We start from the raw sequence: 24,266 nt of genomic DNA, 5'->3' as shown, positions 1-24,266 counted from the left end.
GCCTCTGCAGGGGCTAATAAAACCATTTATTCCATATGAACACAGAATGTTAAACCTCCCCTGGATGCATTCTTGATCAGGGGAGAGACAAGACAATTATGCTGGTGTGTGACAGCAAGGACAAATATGTATTATTCTCTATTGTTCCATAAAGGATGGAGGTACCCGCTGTCATGAGAAGTCTAGGATTTGTATAAGTCAGGGAGGGTAAGACTTTTTTCTCCTAACCTCAGGGAAGGCACCAGAGCCATAGAAAACAGCAGGACAGAACTTTTAGTGTTTTCCACAAGCACGATTTCTTGATGATCTTGCAAGGCAGCTTTTGTGAATCCTCTTCAGAAACAGTGTGTGGTCCAGGGGACATGGGTGGACTTGTAAGCTGGGCGAGCCACCTGAAACTTGCTTTCATGAGGACTGCATTTTTAAACCCAGAACACAACCTACAGTACCAACCTTGTCACTTTATCAATAAAGATCTCTATGTTGGTGGGATCTAATTTTGGGTTTTTGTGAGGTGAGGTGGGAAGAGCTTCCAAGCTGTGAAGGAAAACTGCTCTGCCGTACTCTCCTGCACAGGTACAACTTGATGTCATCATGGGCGTCCGACTTCAAGGCTTCCTTTTCCAATGCCAACAAAACCCTCTGGGTCTCTGTCTCCATCCTGGTGCTCCTGGCTGCACTCACGAGCTTCCTCACAGGGCTGTCCCTTCACAGACCAGCAGATGCAGCACCTGTAGGAACTGGGGACTCCTGGACATCACTACAGCAGCTGCTGTGGCCCTACATAAGACTCCGACACAACGGGCCTCCCCCAGTATAACCAAGGTTCTGACTTCTGTAGTTGTACTTCCAAGTACTTTCCAAGAAGCTGAGATAGTTTATTTAAGGTTTCATGTTTGGATTTGTTTTGTTGGGTTGTGGGTATTTTTTGGGAGATTTTTTTTTCTTTCTCTAAAGCATGACTTGAAATGAAAGTGTGTGTGTATATATATATATTTTTCACCCTATTCTGACAAAAGTCATCTTTACAAGTAGCTGAAAGGGTCTCTGTTCAAGCAAAATAAGTTTGTTATTCTCTTGTGGCTAGGACCACTTAGTTGTTTTTATTGTTAGCTACTTTCAAATTGTAAACCTGAACAGAACTAAGAGAAAATTGTTTGCATTTTAGTCATTGGAGCTGTTTCAATGAGTTGAATAGAACAGGGTTCTAGACTTGAAATGTAACTTTATTGAGAACTTTTGATAATAAAGTTTTGAAGGAAAACACACAGTATTTAAGAGTATGTTAAAACCCTGGTAGTAAGGAGCAGCTGATACACAACATCCATAAACAGGCAGCTGGCTCCTTCCACTTTATCCATTGCTGCTTTGCTGGCAAAATCCTTAAGCAGATGGTAGAGTGTGGAGTGAAATTCGGAATCTTCTTCTATCTCTTCTGAAAAAGCTTCACTGGTTTCAGTGATTTTGAGCTTCTGTGCTTTCTGACCATTAAACATGTAAAGAGACCAGTTGTTGTCTTGGACAGAATCTGCTTCAAGATGCTCCCTTACCTATTGCAAGAAAAAATGCACTGTAAGGGAAAGCCACTGACAGAGGATAAATTCTGGTGTGAAGTTCTAAATTCTTGTGACTATAATACAGAAACAACCCCCCTAAACCAATATTAATATTAGCTCTCTGCTTGAGAGCCTGTGTACCAGGTGCTGTATTAACACTGAAATCTTCCATCTAGTTTGCCTCTAAACTCCAAGTTTTGGGCACTCCAACTGCTGTTCCTGACTTCCTAGCCTAGCTAGGTGCAACAGGCATAATTTATTTTAGTTTTTATTCCTGAGACCAAATACTAGGCTAAATATTTGTGTGTCATGTGCATTTAACTTAAAGGGGAAAGCTGCTGAAGGTTTCAACAGTATGGTGTGTTCTCTATCTACAGCCACAACTGGGAGTGTCCGCCTGCCTGGGAGAAGCTTTAACCATGTTTTAGTTTACAGGTGGAAACAAATCAGTGCTTAAGTTGCTTATGCCTCCCTTTGCAGCAGGGAGTAAATGAAATTAAACTAAATCCACAAACCTTGAACACTACGTGCTCTGGACCTGCTGCTCCATTCCACCTGCTCGATGCAAAAGCAAATGCAGACGCAACCAGAGCCAGCTGTTGACAGGCCTTAACTTCTGCCAGGGCAGCCTGGAATGCAAAAATACAAGGTGTTTTGTTTTTTTATCTCCAGGAAAGGGACTGACTGTGTTATACAAATGTAAGGAAAAGCTTGCTTTAACCAACCAGAACCCACTGGCTCAGCTGGCAGCACACATGTATATTCTGGACTGCAGGTCTTCATGCAAGAAAGGGTGAAAAGCAAGTGAAAAATGGGTGGAAAAAACCATTCATTCCTGTACTCACCTTCCTGGTCACAGGGACATAGTTGTGAGAATACTCTCCTGGGAAAATGTTCACACCAGCTCCTTTCAAAGCTGCTCTGAGGGCAAGTGGACTCATCCATTTTCCTGTGATGTGGGAAAGCACATCCTTCTCCTCCACCACTACTGAAGACAACATACACTGATTACCCTGTTGTACAAAGCAGTGAAAACAACTCACTGGGCATGGAAGTCATTCACTGCTTTAGGTATTAAACAGTAATATCTTTGCTGTTCTGGGAATTACATACATTATTTGCTACTCTGGGCTTGGAATTTCTTTTACAGGTCCTGAAGAAAGCCACTTCGTAGGAATTCAGAAAATACACACCTGTACTTTTTTCATGCTTTTTTTCAAATCATGATTTATACATTAATGAACAGATGGACAATCATCTGTAACTTGAACCTTTAGAAGGAACAAGTAGCATTAATAGTAGGCTGTTTGAAGTGCTTTTCTTTCTCTTGATATAGCTGGGAGAAAAAAGGAGTATCAAGTCTAGCTGCTGGAAGTCTTGAATACAGCAAGGCAAAATCCATATCAAAGCAATCATACATATTTTTCCTTCTGACCAGCTCACAGAAAATAACTGAAATTTAAATAACTAGGACAGTGCTTGGAAAGGAAGAGATCCTCCCTCATTTTCACTGGCACAGAGAGAGATTCAAACTGGTCTTGTGTAAACATCTGAAATTCTTAGTGAAGGGCACTATAATAATTATGGTTTGCTTTTTTATTTTTAAACTACCAGTGTTTGATTAAAAAAATTATTTACATTACCTTAATTTGTATCTGAATTGTTGCCAAATGTGTAGTAACTACAAGGAGTGCTTCATCCACCCCAGTAGGTTGCAATTCCCATGCTTTATATGGCATGTTGAGATGAGCATCCTGGAGAAGTGCTACTGTATAAAAGCCACCCATCTCAAAGGTGATGCTCTTTTCTTGTGCTTCATACTTTATGTTGCTGATGCCATCAGTTCTCCACTGTTGGGCTGTACAAAAAGGATGTAAAAATACAAAGATGGGCATGGAAAGCTTCTGCCAGTGATATGTGCTGGGGAAGAACTGGTAAAGATACCCCAGGTTAACTAATATTCTCTCACAGTTAAAATATCAGGCACAAAATGAAGATAATTATTTTAAGGCAAAAACTCCCCTCATTTTAATTGTCTTTAAGTACAAGATTGGGCTAATTTTAACAGGAAAGCTTCTCAATTTCAAAAGAAAAGAAAATATAACACTAATGTAACTGTAATTTCTTACCTGTTAAACAGCTGCCCAAAGGATCATTTTTAAGAGTAACTTTAAACATCTAAATGCTTTAATAGGTTCTACTCTCTTTCATTAATGTAAAGCCAAAGGTACATTGTATTTATCTAATAACTAGAATATCACAGTTGGTTTTTAACATATAAATTTCATATTGTAACAATATTAACACGTAGTTAGGAGCTAGTTTGGCTCAATGTGGACTTTACCTCAGCAAAACTTGATTTGTGGTAGGCAGTTGTACTGCTGCCCATTAAATGCTGTGTATTTTTTTCCATTTATATTAAAAAGCTACAGTAAAAAGCCTCAACAAAGCAATCCATCATTAGATATGGTGCAGAAGCAAAATCGAATAAAAAAACAACTCAAAACAAACCAAATAAATTAACATTGAAGTCCCCAAATCAATTAACACTGAAGTCCCCAAATTATTTCTGGGCTCTGAATTGACAAGAGTAAAACTCAGGTATAAATTTCATTATTCAAACTTAAAGCAAACCTATGCTCTAAGTTCTTACCTTCAGGATCCCATCGGGCTACCACAGGACTGTCAAAATACACCACACTGTCAGGCAGCCTGAGGGTTATTTGTATTATTGATTCTGTGGCATCCTCAGCCTCTTCTGGAGAATATGGATACACCTCCAATCCAACATCAACTAACTTTGGCAAGATGGGAAAAGGACACAGAACATTTTTATTAGAAAATGCAGCAGCCTGGTTGGGGGTTTTTTTGCCTTAAGTCCCTTAAGGCAGTGCCACACAGTAGGTACAGTCCTGTTTTAACAGATCCACAGTCTAAAAAAACCAAGAGCACCTGAGAGACAAAAGCAGGTCTAATTCTGCTCTGTCCACACGGTGTCCAAAGGAAGGAGAGGTCACCTGTGTGTGTGGCTGGGAATGAGGAGCCCAGAGTCTTGATCTACCCCCCAGTCCCGCTTCCTTAGTTTGAGTGGGAATTTTGCTTATTAAAGGTTTTCAGCTTCACGGACAAATCTCTGATGTTAGTAGCACTGCACCAGGCTCCAGCAGTGGGAAACTAGAACACAGTTACTACAATTCCCAACTATCTTGCAGAGCCTGGAAGTGAAAATGCAGTGACTTTGTTACCAGCCTGCTTTCATATATGAAAAACTAAGGACTTCTGTTTGCTTTTACTTTGGCCAAGAGCGTTTTCCAGCACGTGGATCTGTGCTGGCCATGCTGATGAGCCACTGACTGAGCACACAGTGACCACACAGGTGCCCTCAGCTGCTCTGAAAGTTGGCCAAGTGTAACTGGAAAATTATTTGATAAACTTGGTCCTTTAATTTTCTGTTGGAGAAATCGCGGACGTGTAGAGTGGGGACACACCTGAGGAGCAGCTTTCCAGGGATGACAGGGAAGAGGCCTGCAAAGGGTGTAATCCCTTCCCTCACTCACCTCCACCATGGTCCAGTCATTGACTTCCATGACCTGAGGTGGGAGCTGCAGGGCATCGATGTGGAACACACCACCCACTGGCATGAACCGCTGCAAATCAACAAAGTTTGCAGCTGCTGCTGCCTCTTCTTTGTCTCTTGTCTCTTCCTGCACCAGTGGATCTCCTTCTAAAAAAAATAACCAAACCACATGATGCTCAAACTGAGACACTGAACTTTCCCACCTCTGTTTATTTTTCACTTGGAGTGCTTCACACTCTGCAGCGTTTCAGCCCCACCTGCTGGTGTTCCACAGAGCTTTTAATAAATAAATGAAATGTGGGGGGAAAAAAGAGAGCTGGGCAGTGAAAAGCTCTCCTTGTCTTGGAACTGAGCTTTTTAACAGATTACTCTCTGCTCTGAATCTGCAGCCAGTTCAAAATGGTTTACACAGGTATAAGGATTTTACTGACAAAACAAGTCTCATCAATAACCACAGAAGAATTTCCCAGTAGATTCTGGACAAGTTTAGTAAGACTGTATTGATATAAAAATAAATGAGGTAAAAAAAATTCACCTTTACTGTGATTTTTTTGAGTGACCTTAAAACACTCGTTTCACCACAAATACTTAAAAATAATTAAAAATAAAGCCCCAAAAGGTCACGTGCTGAAGGTGAAAGACATGATAATTATGAACAGCAGGAGGGATTTACCATGAAACACAATTTTCAGATAGCAAAGATAATTCATATTATTCTATGCATAATTACCTATATATTACATACATGTTTGAATTGAAGGTTTAATTAATTGGAAAATGTTATTAAAAGGTATCAGTGCCGTGGACAAAGATGGTTCGAAATATTTTCTTTAAAAAAAAACCCAAACAAGCCCACATAAAACATCACATAGGATGCTACAGGAGGAGAGAGAAGTTACTGTTGACAGGGATCAGGAAAAAAAGTGTTCAATACTGTAAAAACAGCTCCTGTAAGTGTTATGAAATTTGCCTTGAGAGAGTGAGTTCATATAAAAAAAATGACAACTACCTATATAAACGGTCTTAAACTTTAAAAAAAAAAACCAAGTGAAAACGGTGTTAATTTTTATGTCAGATTTAGTTGCATTATGAAGAGGTTTTATTCTGCTGTATTCACACATCACCATAATGTCCTTTTGCAAAAAATTCACAAGAGGTAAAACACCATTTTACTACCAGCCACAGTGGGAGTTTGCACTTCAACTTGCTTTTTAAAGATAACAATACAAAAATATTTAAGTGTCTTCTAAACAAAACTATTCATTGTCCCAAGTTTAATTTAACTTCCTAAGAATGGTATAATAAGGTTAAACCAGAGAACTGCAGGAGTTCTCCCTCTTTCCCCTGTTTTTGCATTCCTGGTTTTTAACCCTTGTTTATGCGGCTCCCTGTTTTCACTGACTTTGTGATAATTGAGTATCCTTTCAACTCTATTCTGAAAAGCAGGGATTTTCAAAGCCTTATGGAAACAACACAGTGAATTCCTCCAAATGAAGCCTAAATCCTTTATATTCTCTGGAAAACCTTGCTTGGGTGGTCTTTAGGGTCTAGTCTGACAATTGGTTCCTTGGATTGTGCTAGCAGAAAACGTTGTGAGGTGGGGTTTGGTTTCTTCAAACAACGAACAGGCTGTAAAGTTGAGTTAAATTACACTAATAGTTTGCAGTTGTTTTATTTCAGTCAGTACTACAAGAAAACTCACTTATTAAATCAAACGATGACACCACAACCCTGAAGACATTTGCAACTTATGTGGGACACATAAACTGCTTTATGGCCTAGAATTAGGCCCTGTTTTAAGAAAGTGTATCAGCATGAATCCTGCTTTAAGCACACACTTAAGTAACACTCAGTAGCACTCCACACTACTCAAATGCCTACCATTATATGCATTTGAATCATTTTTTTTCTGAGAAAGTCAATCTCACCAGACAGCCTGGTAGATTCATACACATTGTATGTCTCACCCATAAACATATATATATATATATAATAATAGATATATCTACATAATCTTAATAAACATGTACATGAACATAAATATAAATAACAAATAAATGAAAATAAGTGTGGGGACAAACTCCATTTTCCTACCTGTCCTGTTATCTCTGCGTTTAACAATCATTAATAGAAATGTCAACAGACCTCAGGTGTTATCAAAACATCAATGTTTATAAGCTTTGCTCCATTCACACAGAGATCTATATTGCAATGTTTCCATATATCACAGAATGGCCTGGGTTGGAAGGGACCTTAGAGATCATCCAGTTCCACCCCCTGGGCAGGGATACCTCCCACTAAACCAGGTTGCTCAGAGCCCCATCCAATCTGGCCTTGAACACTTCCAGGGATGGGGCATCCCTGGGAAACCTGTGCCAATGCCTCACCACTGTCACAGTAAACAATTTCTTCCTAATATATAAAATACTTAGCATAAGTACTTCTGTGATGCTGCACATAAAACCACACCAAATACCTTGTGATGATCTGTCCAAGATTTCTGATTTCTTCTCAGTTTCCTCCTCTGTCTCATTTACATCCTCCATGTTATTGCTGGTTCCTTTCAATGAGACAACACTCCCCTATATAAAAGGAAAAGGACATTTTTCCATCAGTCAGAAACAGATACAATAAAGAAGAGGATATCACCTCCTTCAAGGAGGCCCAAGGATACAGGGTACAGTTCCACTCCTCCAGCAAGATCTGCACCAATCCTGCTTCAGGGTCAAGATTTTAGGAGAAGTTATTTCTACCCAGCTCGCAAAAATAGTTTTGATTAAAGGTGCTCTCTGATTTGGAACTGGATGTATAAATAGAGATAAAGTAATTACTTCATTTCCACAGCAAATTGCCTCTTGAGCTCCTCAAGTACCATACAAGCACTTGACACCTTTTTACCAGTGTGTGGCACTCCAAAATTATGTTTATGCTGACTGTAGAGCTACCAGGGTGGCACAAAGAGAATGTAAGCCAAGGCTGAATCCAAAGCCCTCCTGAAACACCTCCAGAACCCCCACCTGCAGTTTTAGCCCATGATATTTATTCCCTTTCTCACATTGTGTGTTTATGCACAGGAATGTGGGGGAACTCAAGGCAGAGCCAGACAGGAGGATGCTGAGACACATTACCCTGGATTTCCAGCCAAATTTCCAACCCAGATACGGATTCATCCCTATCATAGTGGACTCCTGTGGAGGCACAGCCACAGGAATATGGCAATTCAGGGTATGAGCCACTCATATGGAAGCACAGGCACCTCCTGTGTGTCTGCCAGCAAGTGGGAAGAACACACATTCCCTCAACAAGGACAGAAGGCGAGAGAAGTGGAGCCTTCAGAAGGAAGAGGAAAAATTCACAAAACTGGATTGAGAGAAAAGACCTGGGAAACAAAAAGAGAAGAAATAAAATGAAGGAGGTTAAAGAAAGGCTGAAAAATGTGGGTGAAAACTGTCAAAAGATTTGTCATACAAAAAAAAAGAAGAAAAAAGGAACCAAGAATAGCAGGATTTCAAGCACTGATTCACTACAAAGGTGCTGGGGACTGAAAAGGAGAAAAACCAAGATCACGAACAGGGGGTTGGTCCTTGTATGGGCCACTCACTTAAGAGGTGGACTTGATGATCCTTGTGGGTCCCTTCCAACTCAGAATATTCTGTGAAATCTGTAAAATTGCTCTAAACACACTAAGAAGGCATAAAATCTCATGTTTTACAGTTATTTCTGCAAAAATTTAAGATAGAGAACACAGGTCATTTATCTGCAGGCTGCAGATGATGCCCAAAATGAAAAACCCAAACCCAGGAGGAAGAATACAAACCCAAGCAGCCTAAAGCCATCATACCTAAAGCCAACATATTCCATGGAAGAATGCCAAGGAAGAGAACAGGCAGCCAGAAATAGTATTTTAAAAGCCCTCTAACAGCAAAGGGTCAGCTAAGTACTTGCACAGCCAGCACCTGTTGACCTCTGAATCCTATTCTGCCCGCTGCAAATTTTCCTAAAATTGGACTTCTGCAGGGATTTTATCTCAGAAGCAGAATTCATTCATCTGTACATATGTGAGTGAGTTACAGAAATACCCAGAGAAGTGGCCACAGCACCAAGCCTGACAAAGTTCAAGAAGCTTTTGGATGACCCTCTCAGGCACAGGGTGTGACCCTGGGGGATGGTCCTGTGCAGGGCTGAGGGCTGGGCTCGATGATCCCTGTGGGTCCCTTCCAACTCAGCGTATTCTGTGATTGTGTGATCCTACAACAGCACCTGATGTTCCCTCTGGCTTGATCCTACTCTTAAAACCACCAACCAAATGCCAACTCATCTTTGCCGACTGCACCAAACCTCCCTTTCTACCTTCTGTCCGACAGCCTTTGGTCATCCATCTTTCCATTCCCTTGAGAAGATCTGAGAGCACTAATACAAGTTGCCTTTTTCTATAAAACATTTAAGAATTTGGCTCTCGTGCCCAGGACAGTAAAAAGCTGTGACTGTGCCTCAAGTTAACAAGAGCCATGTACAATATCCCTATCCTGTGCTGAGGGTTTTTACCCACCTTTCTCCCATCAGGACACGTTTCTTCTTCAGCAGGCACACTGGGTTCTTCTCTGGCTTTCTTTTCCTCTTCTCCTGGTTCTTCTGCATTGTCTTGTGGATGCTCAGCTAACTCTTTGCTCTCTAAGGCTTCCAGGTCTGGCAGACCTTGACACTGCAGCCAGAGCGGAGACACGTGGTCGTAACGAGTGTGCAAAATGCGAACGGCAGCACTGTTCAGAACCAGGGACTTGGGAACATCAAAGCCGTGCTGTGCATCACTGAACATGTGAGTTTTGTACCTGGGGACAAGAATTAAAAAAAACAAACAAAAAAACCCCCCAAACAACAGTGTCTAGTAAGATTGGCAGCACTTGTTTTTGTATTTCTTCAGAAATGCTCAAATCTCTTTTGAGATTTGTTGCACTGCCTAAGAAACAGAGGGGAATGTCACGATACTTGTACTGACAGCTGTCTGTAAGACCCTCCCAGCCAAGCCATCACTGCACTGAGGGGATCAGGAGCTGCCAAATAACGTCTTGACAGGATGACAATGAGGCACAATCAGATGGCAGCTCTTCTATACAGTACATTCCCAGTAAAACTAATTTAATGGGCAAATCCTACATAGGTGAAGCCACCAGCTCTGTTACATCAGCCTCAGCACCTTTCAAAATAATCCAAATAATACTTATTTATGGATAAGATCAGTTGGTCACAAGTTCTAAGAATCTTCTGGTAAAGCAACATGTAGTTTTTAATTATTGGTTGAATATTTGAAGTGCACCTCTGTGCTGAACAAAAGGCTCTAACACCACCCCAAATGGGCTCTTCCTGAAGGTCAGTCTGACACTGCCCAGCACTCAGCCTTCTAGGTGCTTACAGCAACAGGTCCTGAGTCAAGGTAAAGTCCTTTTAGTAATTTATTCCTCATATTTGTGCAGTGGAAATAGGTAGTCTGCTCAAAAAATCTCATTTTGAAAAGTACACCAGTTAAATGGCAGTCTAATAAAAAAACCAAATCTTAGCTTCAGAACCCACTCTGGAGCATCCCAGGCTCCAGAATCTTTTATCTAACAGAGAACTGAGCACAAAGCACCATTCACTGCTTTGCAAGCCACTGTAACAGCTTAGAAAATACTTAATGCATCAGCAAGGAACATCACTTCCAGAGGAATTTCAATTCTCTGCATGAGTTTTATTGTTTTTCTTCAAAATTTGTTCTGGCAGTAACTAGTTCTACAACAGCATTTTAAGAAACAACTTTATATACATATATATATATATATAAAAAGATTATGAGAAATTGGTTCTTGGTGTTTACTCAACTTGGGTAGACAAGGCCGGGCCTCATTTCAAATTAAGAATTTCAGGGTGCTGTACCTTACTTTCTTCTTTAGATTGACCCAAATACAGAAAGTAACATTTTTATCCTTTATGACTGCCTGCATATTTCCAGTTTCAGAATCTTCATACATACTAGCTGTCTACAAAGAAAAAAGCCAATTAAACAATATTTTCTTCATATTTATATCACTTTGATTTGCTTACATTTACACTTGAATAAATAAAAAACCCAAAACATGTAAGAATGAAAATACACCAGACCAAGCCCAGCTGTGTTGTATTTATGCTAAACCACAACAGTTATAAACTCAAATTTCTTTGTTAAAATTTAAACTGTGTTCTTTTTCTTCCTCTGACTTCATAAATTCTGTCAGCCAAATATAAGTTCTTACATTATTACCCTCAATGGCACTGCCTATCTCCCTTAATCACGTGTCCTCAAAAATACTCCTCAGGGCAAGTAATAAAAAAAACCTCCCAAAAAAATACTTACTAAGCAACAATGGACTCCTATCAGAGTCATTGCACAGATTATTTTACCATTTAATCAATATAAAAACCTCTGAAATAATTACATTAGGAGTTTAATCCTAAACTCAGTAAAGGCAATCAAGAATTTAACATTTCTTAATTTGCAGTGGGCTTTGGCTATGAACATACAACTGGTTCACTATTTCCTTTACTCTTTCTCCTGTTTTTGTTTCCTCTAGCAATATTCTTTTGCTAAACATGCTTTTATATATATATGATTAATATACTTGAAACAGCAAGATCACTACCAATACATGCAACCCTGAAAACTGATTCCCGAGCACATTTTCATTTTCTTGTTTAAATAATCTTCACTCTTCCCAAGATCTTAGTCTAAAAAGTATTTTAGTCACATGAACTTGTGCTAAAAAATGTGCACAAGGTAACCTTATGACCTGCTTTTCACATCTGCAATTTTTTTTTTTTGTAGAGTCAACTAGTTTTAATTTAAATCAGTGAGGCAAAGCAGGAAATAAATTTCATACAGCAACCCCCTTGTTTTCAACACCTCCAAATCTCACCATAATTTAATCTTTAGTGACTTAATGATCAGAATTTAACCTGTAAAGTTCAGATTTTCAGGAGTTTTGAAGAATTCCAAGTCTGGTGTGTGCTACACACATGATTTGGAAACTCAAGTGCTCAATTTGGAAAGTCACAGACTCACCTCTACGGCAGTTCAAGACTTAAACATGTGCACTGCCCATATCACAACTTCAAGACAGTAAATCTTACTTTCAGCAGGTGCTGTGTAGCTTCATTGTACTTCTGATGAAGCAGATCCTGCAGTTCCAGAATAGATTCCTGGTACTGGACTGCTTCTTTTGCTGTCGTCTCATTTGGTGGTGTGTCCATTAAAAGAAGCTGCAACTTCTCAATCAACTGGAAGACATTATGTGTGGGAAAAGGATCTCTGTTTTGACACCACCCTTAATGTACTGTGTTTGTTCTGTCATAAAAAATGAGGCAAATTTGTTTCCTTTATACCTAAAAAAAAATCTTAGCCACAGTCTTTTTCTGTTATATCTCTAGAAATTGTGCTAAGACAGCATTTTTCAGATAGACAATCAAAGTGCTGGAAACTCAAGGCTCAAGTGTGTCTGCCTTCACTCCTCTGATCCAATTCCTTCATTCCTTAACCTGTGGGCTGTGAAATCTTAGCTTACAACCACAGATCATTTATTGACCTGGACTGATCATATGATGAAGCCTTTTGATCCAAAATTACTTTATTTTTGCAACCATTATTTTTCTGTAGCAATAATCTCAACCACGAAACCCCAAATAAATAAATAAGCAGAAGGACATACAGAAATTACATTTTAATGTAATTATTATCAGAAAAATCCTTGCCAGGAGGAATTATCAGTTGAAATTCTAGGAAAGGACTAGCACAGACAAAGGCAGGATGTGGAAGGTGCAAATTGTATTACCTAACAGGAATTGCTAGATAGGAAGTACAGCTCAGAACCAAACCAGTCCAATACAACCCATATTACACATGGAACTTTCAGCCTCAATTTCTGGAAGATCCCATTTAACTTCCTGAAGCAGTTAGCATATAAAGTTATATAGTTATATACATAGTCATACTATAAAGTTGCATAAATGAAAATAAAATCCTAAAATTCTAAATTGAAATGAAAATAAAACCCTAAATTTACAGAGCAGGCCCCAATTGCTTAAAATTGCTTCACAAGCCATCAACTGTTGGCAACTCCTGTTGGTAAACATCAGTTTTGGGAAATCCTGCTCTTATGTGATATTTTACTGGCTCGAGTGTTACACAATGAGGCTGTTGTCCACTAAAGCATTTATTTATAACAGGAGCTCTGGGCTCAAGGTTGTTTAAAATGGAAGGGAAGATGGATGTTGGGATGCTAGAGCTCAGTGTAGAAACACTGCACTCAAATCCCTGAAATACACATTTAAAGTCAACAAACGACTTCTTGAGGGTGAACAAAAAGTCTGTAATGAAAAAAAAGATGTAAAAACCGAAGGGAAACTTCAAGGTTTTGAAGGTTACAGCCACCAAAAAAAAAAAAAAGAGAGAGAAAACAGTTGAGGGAGGGGGCTGAAACCAAAATACACCATTTTAACACTTACATTTAGCACATGTTCCCCCTTCTCCATCACAAGCTGAACATCCTCATCTTGATCTTCACGCCACAAGCTCATGAAAGTGTTGATTTCCTGTGGTACAGTTGGGTCAGGAATTCCATCACAGCTGAGGTAATGCTCCCACTACAATAAACAAGGAAAAGAGGATGCAGGCATGAGGTGCAAGTGACTATTGATATCACAGGAAAAAGGGGGGGTCTGAAAGACAATTATAGGGACACACTCACACCTAAATGCATCTAAATGGGATTCTAACACCACTTGGCTTATCCCTATGCCAGCAAAAAAACTGGTTTACTTTGATATTAATGTGTTAAGATACTTCTGCCCACCCAACACCTGCTGTTTATACTTATTTATCAGTGGTTTCTGTCCTGACGGGTAGAGTTTGTCTACAAAAGCAATTAATTCAGCACCTGCCACAAATGAGGGGCTGAAAGAATAAATGGCTGAGAACATAAACAAGGAACCAGTGCAGAAGGAAGAGGCAGATGGTTCTCAGGCCAGGTGATGCTTACAGAACTGAAAATTCCTACACTGGCAATAAAGCTGCTTAAGAGCCTCTACTCCAACATATTTATTCCTCCTTTCTCTACCTCTAAAGGAGCTTCCCTCCCCCTCACCAGCCCCAAATGAACTGTTACAGAAACCTCTGGGGGAAATGTGGAATCCTAGATGAGGGTCGGGGGTTTTTTTTAATAATTTTATTTTCAAATCAATTATTGTTCATTCTTATAAGTGGTGGAAAGAAAAAAAATAGTGACAGACTAAACCCACTTAATGCTAAACATAAGCCTAACATTGGCTCGTGGGATCAATTTGTCACCTGTAATGTAATTTTTTTCATCCATATAATAGGATATTAAGGAAACATTGCCTCCCTGTTTGCTGTGAAGATTAATAACACTGTTACAGAAGATTGCATTACAAAGTAAAATGGATCTTTTAAAGCAAAAACACTTGTATAATTGGATTCCCAAGCACTTCCACAAGCATTTCCACTGATTTCTAAGAAAGCAATAGTAGGTGAGTACTGAGTGCCCTGGAAACTCCTGTATTAAAGACTGATCAGTCTTCAGTAATTAAAATATCTGATTTCTTTTTTTTTTTACATCTTTGCACTTAAAAAAGAGCTTCAGTTTCAGCACCACATCCTTAAAAATAACAGCACTCGTTCTTTGAGAAAAAAGATAAATATTGTGATAAATTGTAAATATATCTGTTAATCTGAACTGAAATTGTACAGAAATCGATGTGGAAATTCAGTATTTGATATTATATATTTCTTTTGCCCTAAATATTGTTAACAACAGACTAATAAAAACACTAGTATTTCCCATAACCTACCAGTATTTTATTAGAAGATTTATTTTAAAAACAATAGCTCTATTTTGCCCTTACTTTTGAAAACAGAAAAGTCTTGTTTGTCCTTCCGAGAAGCACTTTCAGAAACATCCACAAACAACAACTGGCAATGATCACAAGCTGCAACAGGGAAATGCCAATTGCATTTCAAGAAAAATGGTTATTGCAGATAAAGAAAAATGAAGAAGTGGTAAAGCTGTCAAAGTGGCTGCTTAAAGATACTGTGGTACGTCTAACCTTAAAATTTCCAAAACCCAACTGAGCACCTTGATAAAAACCTCAGAGTTTGCCCTGCTTTCTGCAGGAGGTTGAGCTACATGAATTTCAGAAGTGCTCCCTAACATGATTTATCCTATGATTCTAAATTTGTTCTGCAGAGGCTTTACGAGGATTAAGTGATAAACAGGACAAAGAGAAAATCCTTCTGCCCGCAAGCCTATTTAACCTTACCTGACCAAATTTCACATTATTGTTACTGAGTGATGGGTCTGCAAGATGGATTCACACAAGAGAAATGTTCTACTACCGTATTTCTCTACTTTACTATTTAAAATTTAACTTTACAGGTACACAACACCATCGTGTGACAATTCAACCACCGCCCTAAACCGCAGACATTGACTCTCAGTTGCATTTTCACGTTTCCAGCTCTGAAGGTTTGGCCAATCTCTCTCCAAATGATGACCTGTGATATCCAGGAACCACTGAAGCAAATGTTGTCAATTGCCTCAAAATCTATTGAAAAATTTAAGCCTTGGTAGAGCTTTTTTTGGGAAATGTTTAAAAGCAGAATGAATTATAGAAATAGGAAAGGAAGGACAAGGGATTTTGGCAAGAGAGGTTACCTTTTCATGTTCTCTATATTCCATTTTCCACTGCTGTGCAGACAGAAACTTCTGTTCCAGTGAATTAAGTTCTGCTAGTTCAGACTCCTTTTGTTCTTGGTACTGTTAAAATACATATATATATATATATCTCAAAAAGTTAAATATTTGGCTTAGGTCTTACAATTCTTTTACATAAAACAAACAAATATTTGGGATATTTGAATGATACATTATTTAAACAAATCCAAATGAGGGTAACTTGCTTTTTTTAATGAAACATTCCCTTGAGAAGACTCTGGTAGTTTGCAATATGTTACTGTCATCACATTAGTTGCTGAGCTGGGCCACATGAAAAATATAGTGTGTCATATGATTGTTAACCTCTCTCGAACAGTTTCCATACCATCATCCTAATGAGAGCTGCTAAAAAATGTAAGCATGTGTTGGAAAAATGTGTGCAAGATTATTTGATTTTTTTCCTTATAATTTCTATTATTTTAAGTTCACATTCTCCCTAGAGGAAGAACATAATCTGTGAAGTACAAAAGGCATAGGCAAGAATGACTTTTTCTTTAAAAAAAAGAAAGAAATATTTGTTGTAAATCTCTTTTTTCTTTGAAAATAGGAAAAATACTTAGATATTACCAATCACTTTTTGTTCTGAATTCCAGTCTTGTCAGAATAATAAATATACATAGTCCAATACGCACACATATATGTATATACACACAAATCACTGTATCTGCCCCAACATGTAACCAATTAAGGAATTGATACCAATATTTTCTTGCCAGAGCTGTACCAAATATAACTATGGGAAACACAAAAAATACATTCAATTGAAAGCATAGTGGAACGGGGGGGAAAAAGGGGCATTTATTCAAACTGGAATATCACATATCACAAAAATTCATGTATTTAAATGCATCAAAACCAGGCAAGACTATCTCATTTATTTTTCTAAATCAAAGCAACACTAAGTTAAACATTTGCTTAGTGGGAAAAAAAATCAGCATAATTTTCTTTGACTTTACATGCATTATGTTTCATTACTGATCCAGCTCAGTACCTCCTCAATTTGCGGGATCTTATCTCCCAGTGCCTTGGCTGGATTTTAGGACTAATGTTAATCCATGGAAGCTGGAAAATTTCCTCTACATTGTTCCCAACAGTAAGTACAGAAGGAAATTTAATTCCTATTCTCACACTGATGTTTTACAGACCTCGTCCCATGTTTAGAAATAGGAATAGCCTTTTTCAGTGAGTACAAACTAACTTTTGCCTCAAGCCTTGCCATGCGCTCTCGTTCAAGTCTCTCCTTCTCAAGTCTCGCTGCTTCTTCTCGTTCAGCTTCATCTGAAGATTGGGGAATAGATCAAGAGCATAACTATATTTTGCCGAATAAAACCAGACAAGTGATTTTGTTATTAGCTGTAACGACAAAACAACCATAAAATGAGCAGCAGGAATGTTTAGCATTGCACAGAAATCTTCTCCCACATGAGTCAAATTCATTTGAATCGTAGTACTAAAACACACTATCTATGGCACTACCCCACCAGCCTGTGATGATACAAGTGGAGACAAGACAAGGATCAACAAGCCCTTTTTCCCCCCTCAGAACAGCAGCAGGAGTGCTCTCCTGTTCCAGCTTCAGTAGACACAGGTTCTTGATCCAAAGTCTGTGGTGAAACTGAGTGGTTCAGTTCCAAGTTACTCTTCTCCTTTCCTACAACCACTGGTTTCCTACAACTTCAACCTTCTGGCTGTTTGTTCATTGAAATCCTCCTCATGATCAGCTATTCCCCATCCCAGCAAAGCTTCTCTTTGCTGCCATTAGGACTAGAAAGTTAGAGAGGATGTGAAAATTAAAATTGATTTCAACCTCTAAGCCTTCAGCCTAAACTGGAACATTAAACCAGAGGTTCCCAAACAGAGTCTTGAATGTCCCCATCTACTTGGAAATCATGTCAAGGGTATCAGTGTTGCACTGAGGCGAGAGCAACAGCAGTTCCCAAACCTGCCTGAGCTGCTACTCCCACCCACAAAAGGCTACTAGAGATTAGTAGTCACTTAGTAGCAGTCACAGCGTGCCCAAGCCCCCACCAGGATGGATTAATGGCAAGTAAATTCTTCCCAAACTCCTGACTGCAGGAGAAATAACTGGAGGAGGGAGTATTGCTCTGACAGGACAGTGAGATGTGGCATCAACCAACACAGAATTTGGCTCACACCAGAAAACAGAGAGGACTCACCTATGTTTGTGAAACACAAATACCAATTCACACGTAGCTCAAGAAATTACTTTCTGTACATTTCTTTAAAATAAATGATTTGCCCATCACATTCCCTATAAGTGAAGTGCACAGTACCTCCCTCATTCAGCTTCACTTCCTCTTCTTTCTTTTCAGCTTTTTTGCCACCGGGCTTAATGTTTGCAGTAAATTAGAAGAAAACAAATGTCAGCGTTATTTTAATATATTCTGAGAGGTGTATAACTCTATAAATCTGCCCTTCTAATGTGATCCCTGAATTAATATTTTAGACTCCCTGCACAGTGAATGAAACACCCAGAATGGCAATAAACATTCTGAACTCAATTTTAGTCTCATTTTCATGATGCAATATATGCTCTTACAATTAATATATTATTCTATGCTAGACATTCCCAAACATGGCCACAAACAGGAGAACATTGTTTTTAATGTAGAAATTGAATAAGGTAGATGGCTAAGAAAGCAGATGTTATAACTTCAAATATTTTAGGAAATACTGGGAAATGTATTTTGGGGCAACTCTGGCATTTAGAAGCATCTAATTCAAAAGACAAGTAGCAAGGGTTCTCTTTTCTGTTATAAAATCCTCACTGCAACTCCAGACAGCCCACTATCCAACCTCTGGCTTAATCCTAGAAAAACTGTATTTTAAATCTGGATTTCTCAGAAATTAGTGTATCAATTCTTTGAGGTCTGGGTATATAGTTTATAAAAATAAAAGACAAGGTAAGTAACATGCAAAATCTACTGTCATGTGACAGATGAACCAAAATAGAACACTGGTTTTTGTCCAGTAATTCATAGCATTCACAGATTTCTTACGGATGGTACACATAAAAATGTGATATTTGGATCTAAACTGCAAAATTAATTCCCAGCCAACATAAGTGTTTACGAGTGGGGCAAATAAGGCTATTTTTTTGTACACGAGGAAATAAACCATGATATTCTGCATTGTTTCCTCTACATGCTGGAGCCTAAGAGTGACAGCAGCCTAAACTCAGGTTGAAAGGCAAGGTATTGATGAAAAAAAATACACCAAGGAAATACATCCTGATCCTTTTTCACGCACGAAGTGTGTTACAAATACTGTTATTTCATACTTTGATTCTGATTTCAGATATAAATAACTACGTGGAAAGCTCTTCACTTTACACTACTTTGCGTGGCAGTAAATATATAGATACGGGTGACTTTGAATACAGAGGTTATCACAAAGCTGTAACAAAACCAATGGTAATAATTTAGTGCCAACAACACACATATAACCACCAGAGTTTGAGGGCATCTTATCACATTTGTTACCTTCGCAAAATTATCCTGAAATAGAATCAGTAAACCCCACAATTCTACCCATTAAGGTTTCAGGGAAGAATCAGGTTTTTTTCACTTAAACAAACAAACAAATAAATCTTTGATTACTTTCAGCAAAAAGGGAAATTTGTTGTTTCAATTACTTGTAGTCACTTTTTACTCCATTTCTTTTCACATTCTTATGACTTAACATAGCACTGACACGACTGAGAGGCACAGCTGGGGAGGGGGGGTGTGTGGATAAATTCATTATTAAAGAATTAAGAATAATCCATGGGATGAATTTATACAATCCAGTTTCCCCTGGACTTCTGCCTGTTGTACCTCCACCCACCATATTCTGTGACCAGCCTGTGGCTCAAACCACAGAACCACAGAATCACTGAGGTTGGAAAAGACCTGCAAGATCAGTGAGTCCACCCTGTGCCCGATGCCCACCTTGTCACCCAGCCCAGAGCACTGAGTGCCATGGCCAGTTGTTCCCTGGACACCTCCAGGGATGGGGACTCCACCACCTCCCTGGGCAGCCCCTTCCAAGGCCTGACCACCCTTTCAGTGAAGAAATTCCTCCTGATGCCCGACCTGAAGACCTTCCCTGGTGCAGCCCGAGGCCAATTCCTCTCATCCTGTCCCTTGTTCCCTGGGAGCAGAGCCCGACCCCCACCTGACTACAACCTCCTGTCAGGGAATTGCAGCAAATGAGAAGGTCCCTCCTGAGCCTCCTTTTCTCCAGGTTGAGCCCCCCCAGCTCCCTCAGTCCTGGAGATGCCTCTTCCTCTTTCAAATTCACTTATCCCTCAACATATTAAAAAAATAAATGCAACAATGAACTAAAGCATGTTTCTACCTACCTTTTTCTTCGATTTTGGACCCTAAAAGATTAGGAAAAAAAAAAGAGGTAAAATGCATACCAGAGAACAGGGGATCAACTATAAAAGAATAATTAGAAAATACAACTATTCTGTAAAATTAGGTGAGGTTAACTGTTGAAAAACTGTAATGACAATAACTTCAACATTGCAGAAAATTAGCCACCAACACATGTCTACAGACTGCCATAATTTATAAGGCTAAATTACACTTATGATTAAGGAAGTGTATTTACTTATTCCCACTGTTAAAAAACTAATGCACATGAAATACATATTTTAGTGTAGGACATAGTTTAGTAAAATACGTTTCCAGCGTTTTCTGAATTCATCGACTGACAGCAAATAACGCTAAATCACATCGTGCAATGTCAGAGAACCACCACCGAGTTTTCTGCCATCAGCTGGGGAACCGCACCCGGAAAAACGTAATTAGGGGACTTCCCCAAACAACTACAAGGAAACGAAAACAGACTGCAGAGAGCCGAACATCCAGCAGTAAATCCTTTCTTTACCAATTAACCTTTCCTGTGCAGCGCCCAAACACCGCCGCGTGAATTCGCATAACTGCAGGGCGATTAATTACCCACGCGGGAATACAGAAAGGGGAAGAAGGAGCAGGCAGGCTGCGTTTAGGGATGAAGTTTGTCACCATGGAGCGGTTGTGGCAACAAAGCCCGAGCTCCCTCCGTCCCTCCCGGCCGAGTTTCACACCGAGAATCCAGGGCAACAAACCGCGGCACGGGACTGGGGACTGCAGAAAAAAACAAGTGGTATTTTTCAGTCCTAAATCTTTTTTTTTTTCTCATATATATTCAGATATATATTTTTCCATGTAGTTCAGACGATGAGCAACGCTTCGGTCCAGCGCTGACCCACCCCACCACCGGACCCTTATCCACCCCACCACCTAATCGTTCCTCATTCCCACCCCCCGACCCTTCCCTTCTCCTCCCCGCCGCACCATCCCGCGGTGCCCGATTCCAGCAGGATCCCTCTCCCTGGATCTCCCGCTCCCCGGATCTGCCCCGGCCGCTCCGCCCCCGGCTCATGCGCAGCCCGGGCGGCCCCGCCTGACGCGGCCTGGCGGCGGCTCCGGCCGGGAACGGCTACGTCCGGGAGCGGGTGAGACCCTGGTCCGGCCTTCCCGGGATCGGGGTGGGAAGCGGGAGCGGCTCCGGGGGGAGCGGGGCAGGAGGCACCGGGACCGCGGGCACAGCGAAGGGGAGGCGGCGGCCCCCGGGCACGGCCCGGATCCGGGGGCCCGCGGGCCTCGGAGCTGGGCTGGAATCCAGGAATCCCGTCGTTTGTGGTTTGGTTTGGGATGCCCCATTTGTTTTTGGATCCCTGGAAGTGTCCGAGGACAGCTCGGATGGGGCTCTGAGCAACCTGGGATAGTGGAAGGTGTCCCTGCCCGTGGCAGGGGTTGGAACGAGATGGCCTTTAAGGTGCCCTCCAACCCAGGCCATTCTGGGTTTACATAAATAAAAACCAACTATTTTGTTACGAACACATTATTTCTCTTTTTAGCTTACAATGTGCCAGCGTGAACTGGCTTCAATTTGTAATGCACTTCAACAGTTTTAAAAACAGCAAAATTTAGGAATGCAGCAATTGCTGGAATTCATATATATATGTTTGTACATATATATATATAGGAATTCATATATATGTATGTATAGATATATATGTATGTATTATATATTTATGTATTATATCTATATATGTATTTTATATATTTATGTATTATATATGTATTTATTATATATGTATGTATTATATATGTATATGTATTTTATAAATATATTATATATATATTACACATCTATGAATATGTGTAATATATATACCTATATATGTATGTAAATATATAATGTACAGATTTATTAACTATACAAAATGTATATGAATATACAATATATGAATATATAATCTATAATATATAAATATATGGACTACATAAAAATGCACAAATACATAAAATACATAAATCCAAATAACCATTATTATAAATATTATGACTATTATAATAAATATAACTGTTAAATATAGTATAGAATATGTAAATATATATTCAATATAAATACATCTAATGTTACTACATTTAATAATATATTTAACAATATATTTCATATTAATAAATATATTTATAATTATAAAATATTATAAATATATTTTTATATATTAGACCACAGGGAAGCTGCCAGGCCAGCAGGTAGAGGGACTGTGAGGATGTGAGAAAGCAGCTGATGAACAGCACGAAGTGCCACAGTGGTTGAAAGTCTTTGGAAGTTTCTTGTTTTCTGTTAGAGGTGAGAGAGGAGAAGAGAAAGAGCAGCTAAATGGAACAAAAATTAGGAAGCCAGAAGTGGAAGAGACAGATTAGAACCAGAAAATAAGTAGTTAGAGCCTAGGGGGGCTCAGTAAGATACAGGAGCCCTAGGGAGGAGAAGGCTGGGTTTACTGACTCCCAGGGAAGGCTAATGTCCGACTGATTATCCCTCAGGTAAAAAAACCAAACAAACCAAAAAATCAGACAAGAATAAAGAGTTCACCGAAATGTGAGAATGGCCAATTCTTTAAGAGGTGAAGTGGTGAGACTGTACAAAAATGTAAGTGTCTTAAATGCCACCAGCACTTTCCTTAACCAGAAAATGAACCTCTTTCACTGCACGCTCAGTTTATTAAAACCACATTTTTTTTTTCCTCCAAGCTGCTGTACCTTGGAAGGGAGTATCCCAAAGGAGCAGACTACTTTAGAAGCCGTTTGAAAGCAGCTTTCCTAAAACACAAGGATGAGAAAGACCCTGAGAAAATTAAGCAACTGATTGCACGGGGTGAATTTGTTATAAAGGAGCTGGAGGCTTTGTACTTCCTGAGGAAATACCGAGCCATGAAACAGCGCTACTACAGCGATGACAACCAGTGACTGTGCATGCAACCAACACATCACGAAAACTGACAATAAAGGACATGTAACCTCAAAAGAAACGAAATGTAAATCCTTCCAACCCCTCTAAGGTACAAATTAGGACTTAGCTTCCCCTCAACCAGCCGATTGGGTTGTGTTTTCACTAAAACTTCAGGTGTGAAACGATTTTGCAGGAAGGAGTGGTTGCACAGCTCTGTTCTGTTTCACTTCAAAATATATCTTTAACAGAAGCTCTTCTTACCCCATAATAGTGTTTGAATGTCAATTCAAAGTGCTAATGCTTGTTACTTGGAAGCTTAACCTGAAACTCCTCTGCATTAAATGATTGATTTCCACTCACCTTCTCAAAAGTAAAGTTCTCCACTCAGCCCTGGTGAGGCCACATTTGGAGAATTGTGTTCAGTTCTGTCTCCGTAGTTCAAGAAAGACAAGGAGCTACTGAAGAGGGTCCAGTGGAGGCCACAAAGATATTTAGGGGTCTGGAGTGTGTCTTATGAGGGGAAACTGCAGGAGATGGGCCTGTTTATTCTGGAGAAGATGGAGGGGGATCTCGTCAATGCTTATAAAGATCTCTGAGGTGGGTGTCAGAGGATGGTGCCAGATTCTCCTCAGTGGTGCCCAGTGACAGGATGAGGAGCAATGGCCACAAACTAAAACACAAGAAGTTCCACTTCAGCATGAGGAAGAACTTCTTTGCACTGAGGGTGGAAGAGCCCTGGAACAGCTGCCCAGGGAGGGTGTGGAGTCTCCCTCTCTGGAGACATCCCAAACCCACCTGGACGTGTTCCTGTGTCCCCTGCTCCAGGTGACCCCTCCTTGGCAGGGAGGTTGGACTGGATGATCTCCAGAGGTTGTTTCCAACCCTGACAATTCTGTGATTCTCTGAAAGTCAATTCTTAAAGCTTTTAACCTCATCTGCTTCACTTGCAGAGGCACCACCTTCCTGTGTTAGGAGGACGACTTCGGGGTCAGGAAAGGGGTGAGTTTGAACAACAGTGGTTTAAGCACTTGGGCCCTGAAGGCA

General features: G+C 39.8%; 3 protein-coding genes across 6 annotated transcripts in view; 2 read left to right on the top strand and 1 right to left on the bottom strand.

Annotated features, from left to right (window-relative positions):
• LRMP (lymphoid restricted membrane protein) overlaps positions 1-1,264 on the top strand; it is a 37,150-nt gene extending 35,886 nt beyond the window's left edge. Inside the window, exon 39 of the mRNA XM_027693620.1 lies at positions 577-1,264. Coding sequence (XP_027549421.1) covers positions 577-820 — 244 coding nt within the window. The 3' untranslated portion in view covers positions 821-1,264. The remainder of the gene's footprint in view (positions 1-576) is intronic.
• Positions 1,209-21,315, bottom strand: CASC1 (cancer susceptibility 1). Of its 2 annotated transcripts, XM_027693621.1 has the most exons (16): positions 21,275-21,315; positions 20,293-20,313; positions 18,224-18,278; positions 17,128-17,207; positions 15,870-15,971; positions 13,645-13,782; positions 12,274-12,420; positions 11,044-11,147; positions 9,683-9,962; positions 7,610-7,715; positions 5,114-5,280; positions 4,210-4,354; positions 3,200-3,414; positions 2,402-2,569; positions 2,072-2,185; positions 1,209-1,550 (listed from the first exon to the last, which is right to left on the bottom strand). In XM_027693621.1, the coding sequence occupies exons 1-16, from the start codon at positions 21,275-21,277 to the stop codon at positions 1,275-1,277; spliced, it is 2,121 nt and encodes a 706-aa protein (XP_027549422.1). In that variant the 5' UTR covers positions 21,278-21,315; the 3' UTR covers positions 1,209-1,274. The 2 variants fall into 2 exon arrangements, with proteins under 2 accessions (XP_027549422.1, XP_027549423.1); XM_027693622.1 differs by lacking the exons at positions 17,128-17,207; positions 18,224-18,278; positions 20,293-20,313; positions 21,275-21,315 and adding an exon at positions 16,977-17,121.
• Positions 21,316-21,336: 21 nt separating this feature from the next.
• Positions 21,337-23,490, top strand: ETFRF1 (electron transfer flavoprotein regulatory factor 1). 3 transcript variants are annotated; one of them, XM_027693628.1, is made up of 3 exons: positions 21,337-21,435; positions 22,817-22,922; positions 23,024-23,490. In XM_027693628.1, exons 2-3 carry the CDS (start codon positions 22,878-22,880, stop codon positions 23,237-23,239), a joined length of 261 nt encoding a protein of 86 aa, XP_027549429.1. In that variant the 5' UTR covers positions 21,337-21,435; positions 22,817-22,877; the 3' UTR covers positions 23,240-23,490. The 3 variants fall into 3 exon arrangements, with proteins under 3 accessions (XP_027549429.1, XP_027549430.1, XP_027549431.1); XM_027693629.1 differs by having other exon boundaries at positions 21,374-21,484; positions 22,816-22,922; XM_027693630.1 differs by lacking the exon at positions 21,337-21,435 and adding an exon at positions 22,516-22,622.
• Positions 23,491-24,266: the final 776 nt, after the last annotated feature.

The sequence above is a fragment of the Neopelma chrysocephalum genome, unplaced genomic scaffold, assembly GCF_003984885.1.
Source record: "Neopelma chrysocephalum unplaced genomic scaffold, ASM398488v2 Primary Assembly neopelma1_92, whole genome shotgun sequence".
In the NCBI taxonomy this organism is placed as follows: domain Eukaryota; kingdom Metazoa; phylum Chordata; class Aves; order Passeriformes; family Pipridae; genus Neopelma; species Neopelma chrysocephalum.
The sequence above is the reverse complement of the archived record's forward strand: the minus strand, read 5'-3'. Positions and strand labels throughout refer to the sequence as shown.

Excerpts from the sequence above, each read along its gene's own strand:
- CASC1 (XM_027693621.1), bottom strand. Across the intron at positions 9,963-11,043 it reads AATCTAAAGAAGAAAGTAAG|GTACAAAACTCACATGTTCA; the intron begins GTACAGCACCCT and ends TCTTGTCCCCAG. Across the intron at positions 1,551-2,071 it reads CAGAGCACGTAGTGTTCAAG|GTAAGGGAGCATCTTGAAGC; the intron begins GTTTGTGGATTT and ends TTCTTGCAATAG.
- ETFRF1 (XM_027693628.1), top strand. The coding sequence starts at position 22,878 with ATGGCCAATTCTTTAAGAGGTGAAGTGGTGAGACTGTACAAAAAT. Across the intron at positions 22,923-23,023 it reads TGGTGAGACTGTACAAAAAT|CTGCTGTACCTTGGAAGGGA; the intron begins GTAAGTGTCTTA and ends TTTTCCTCCAAG.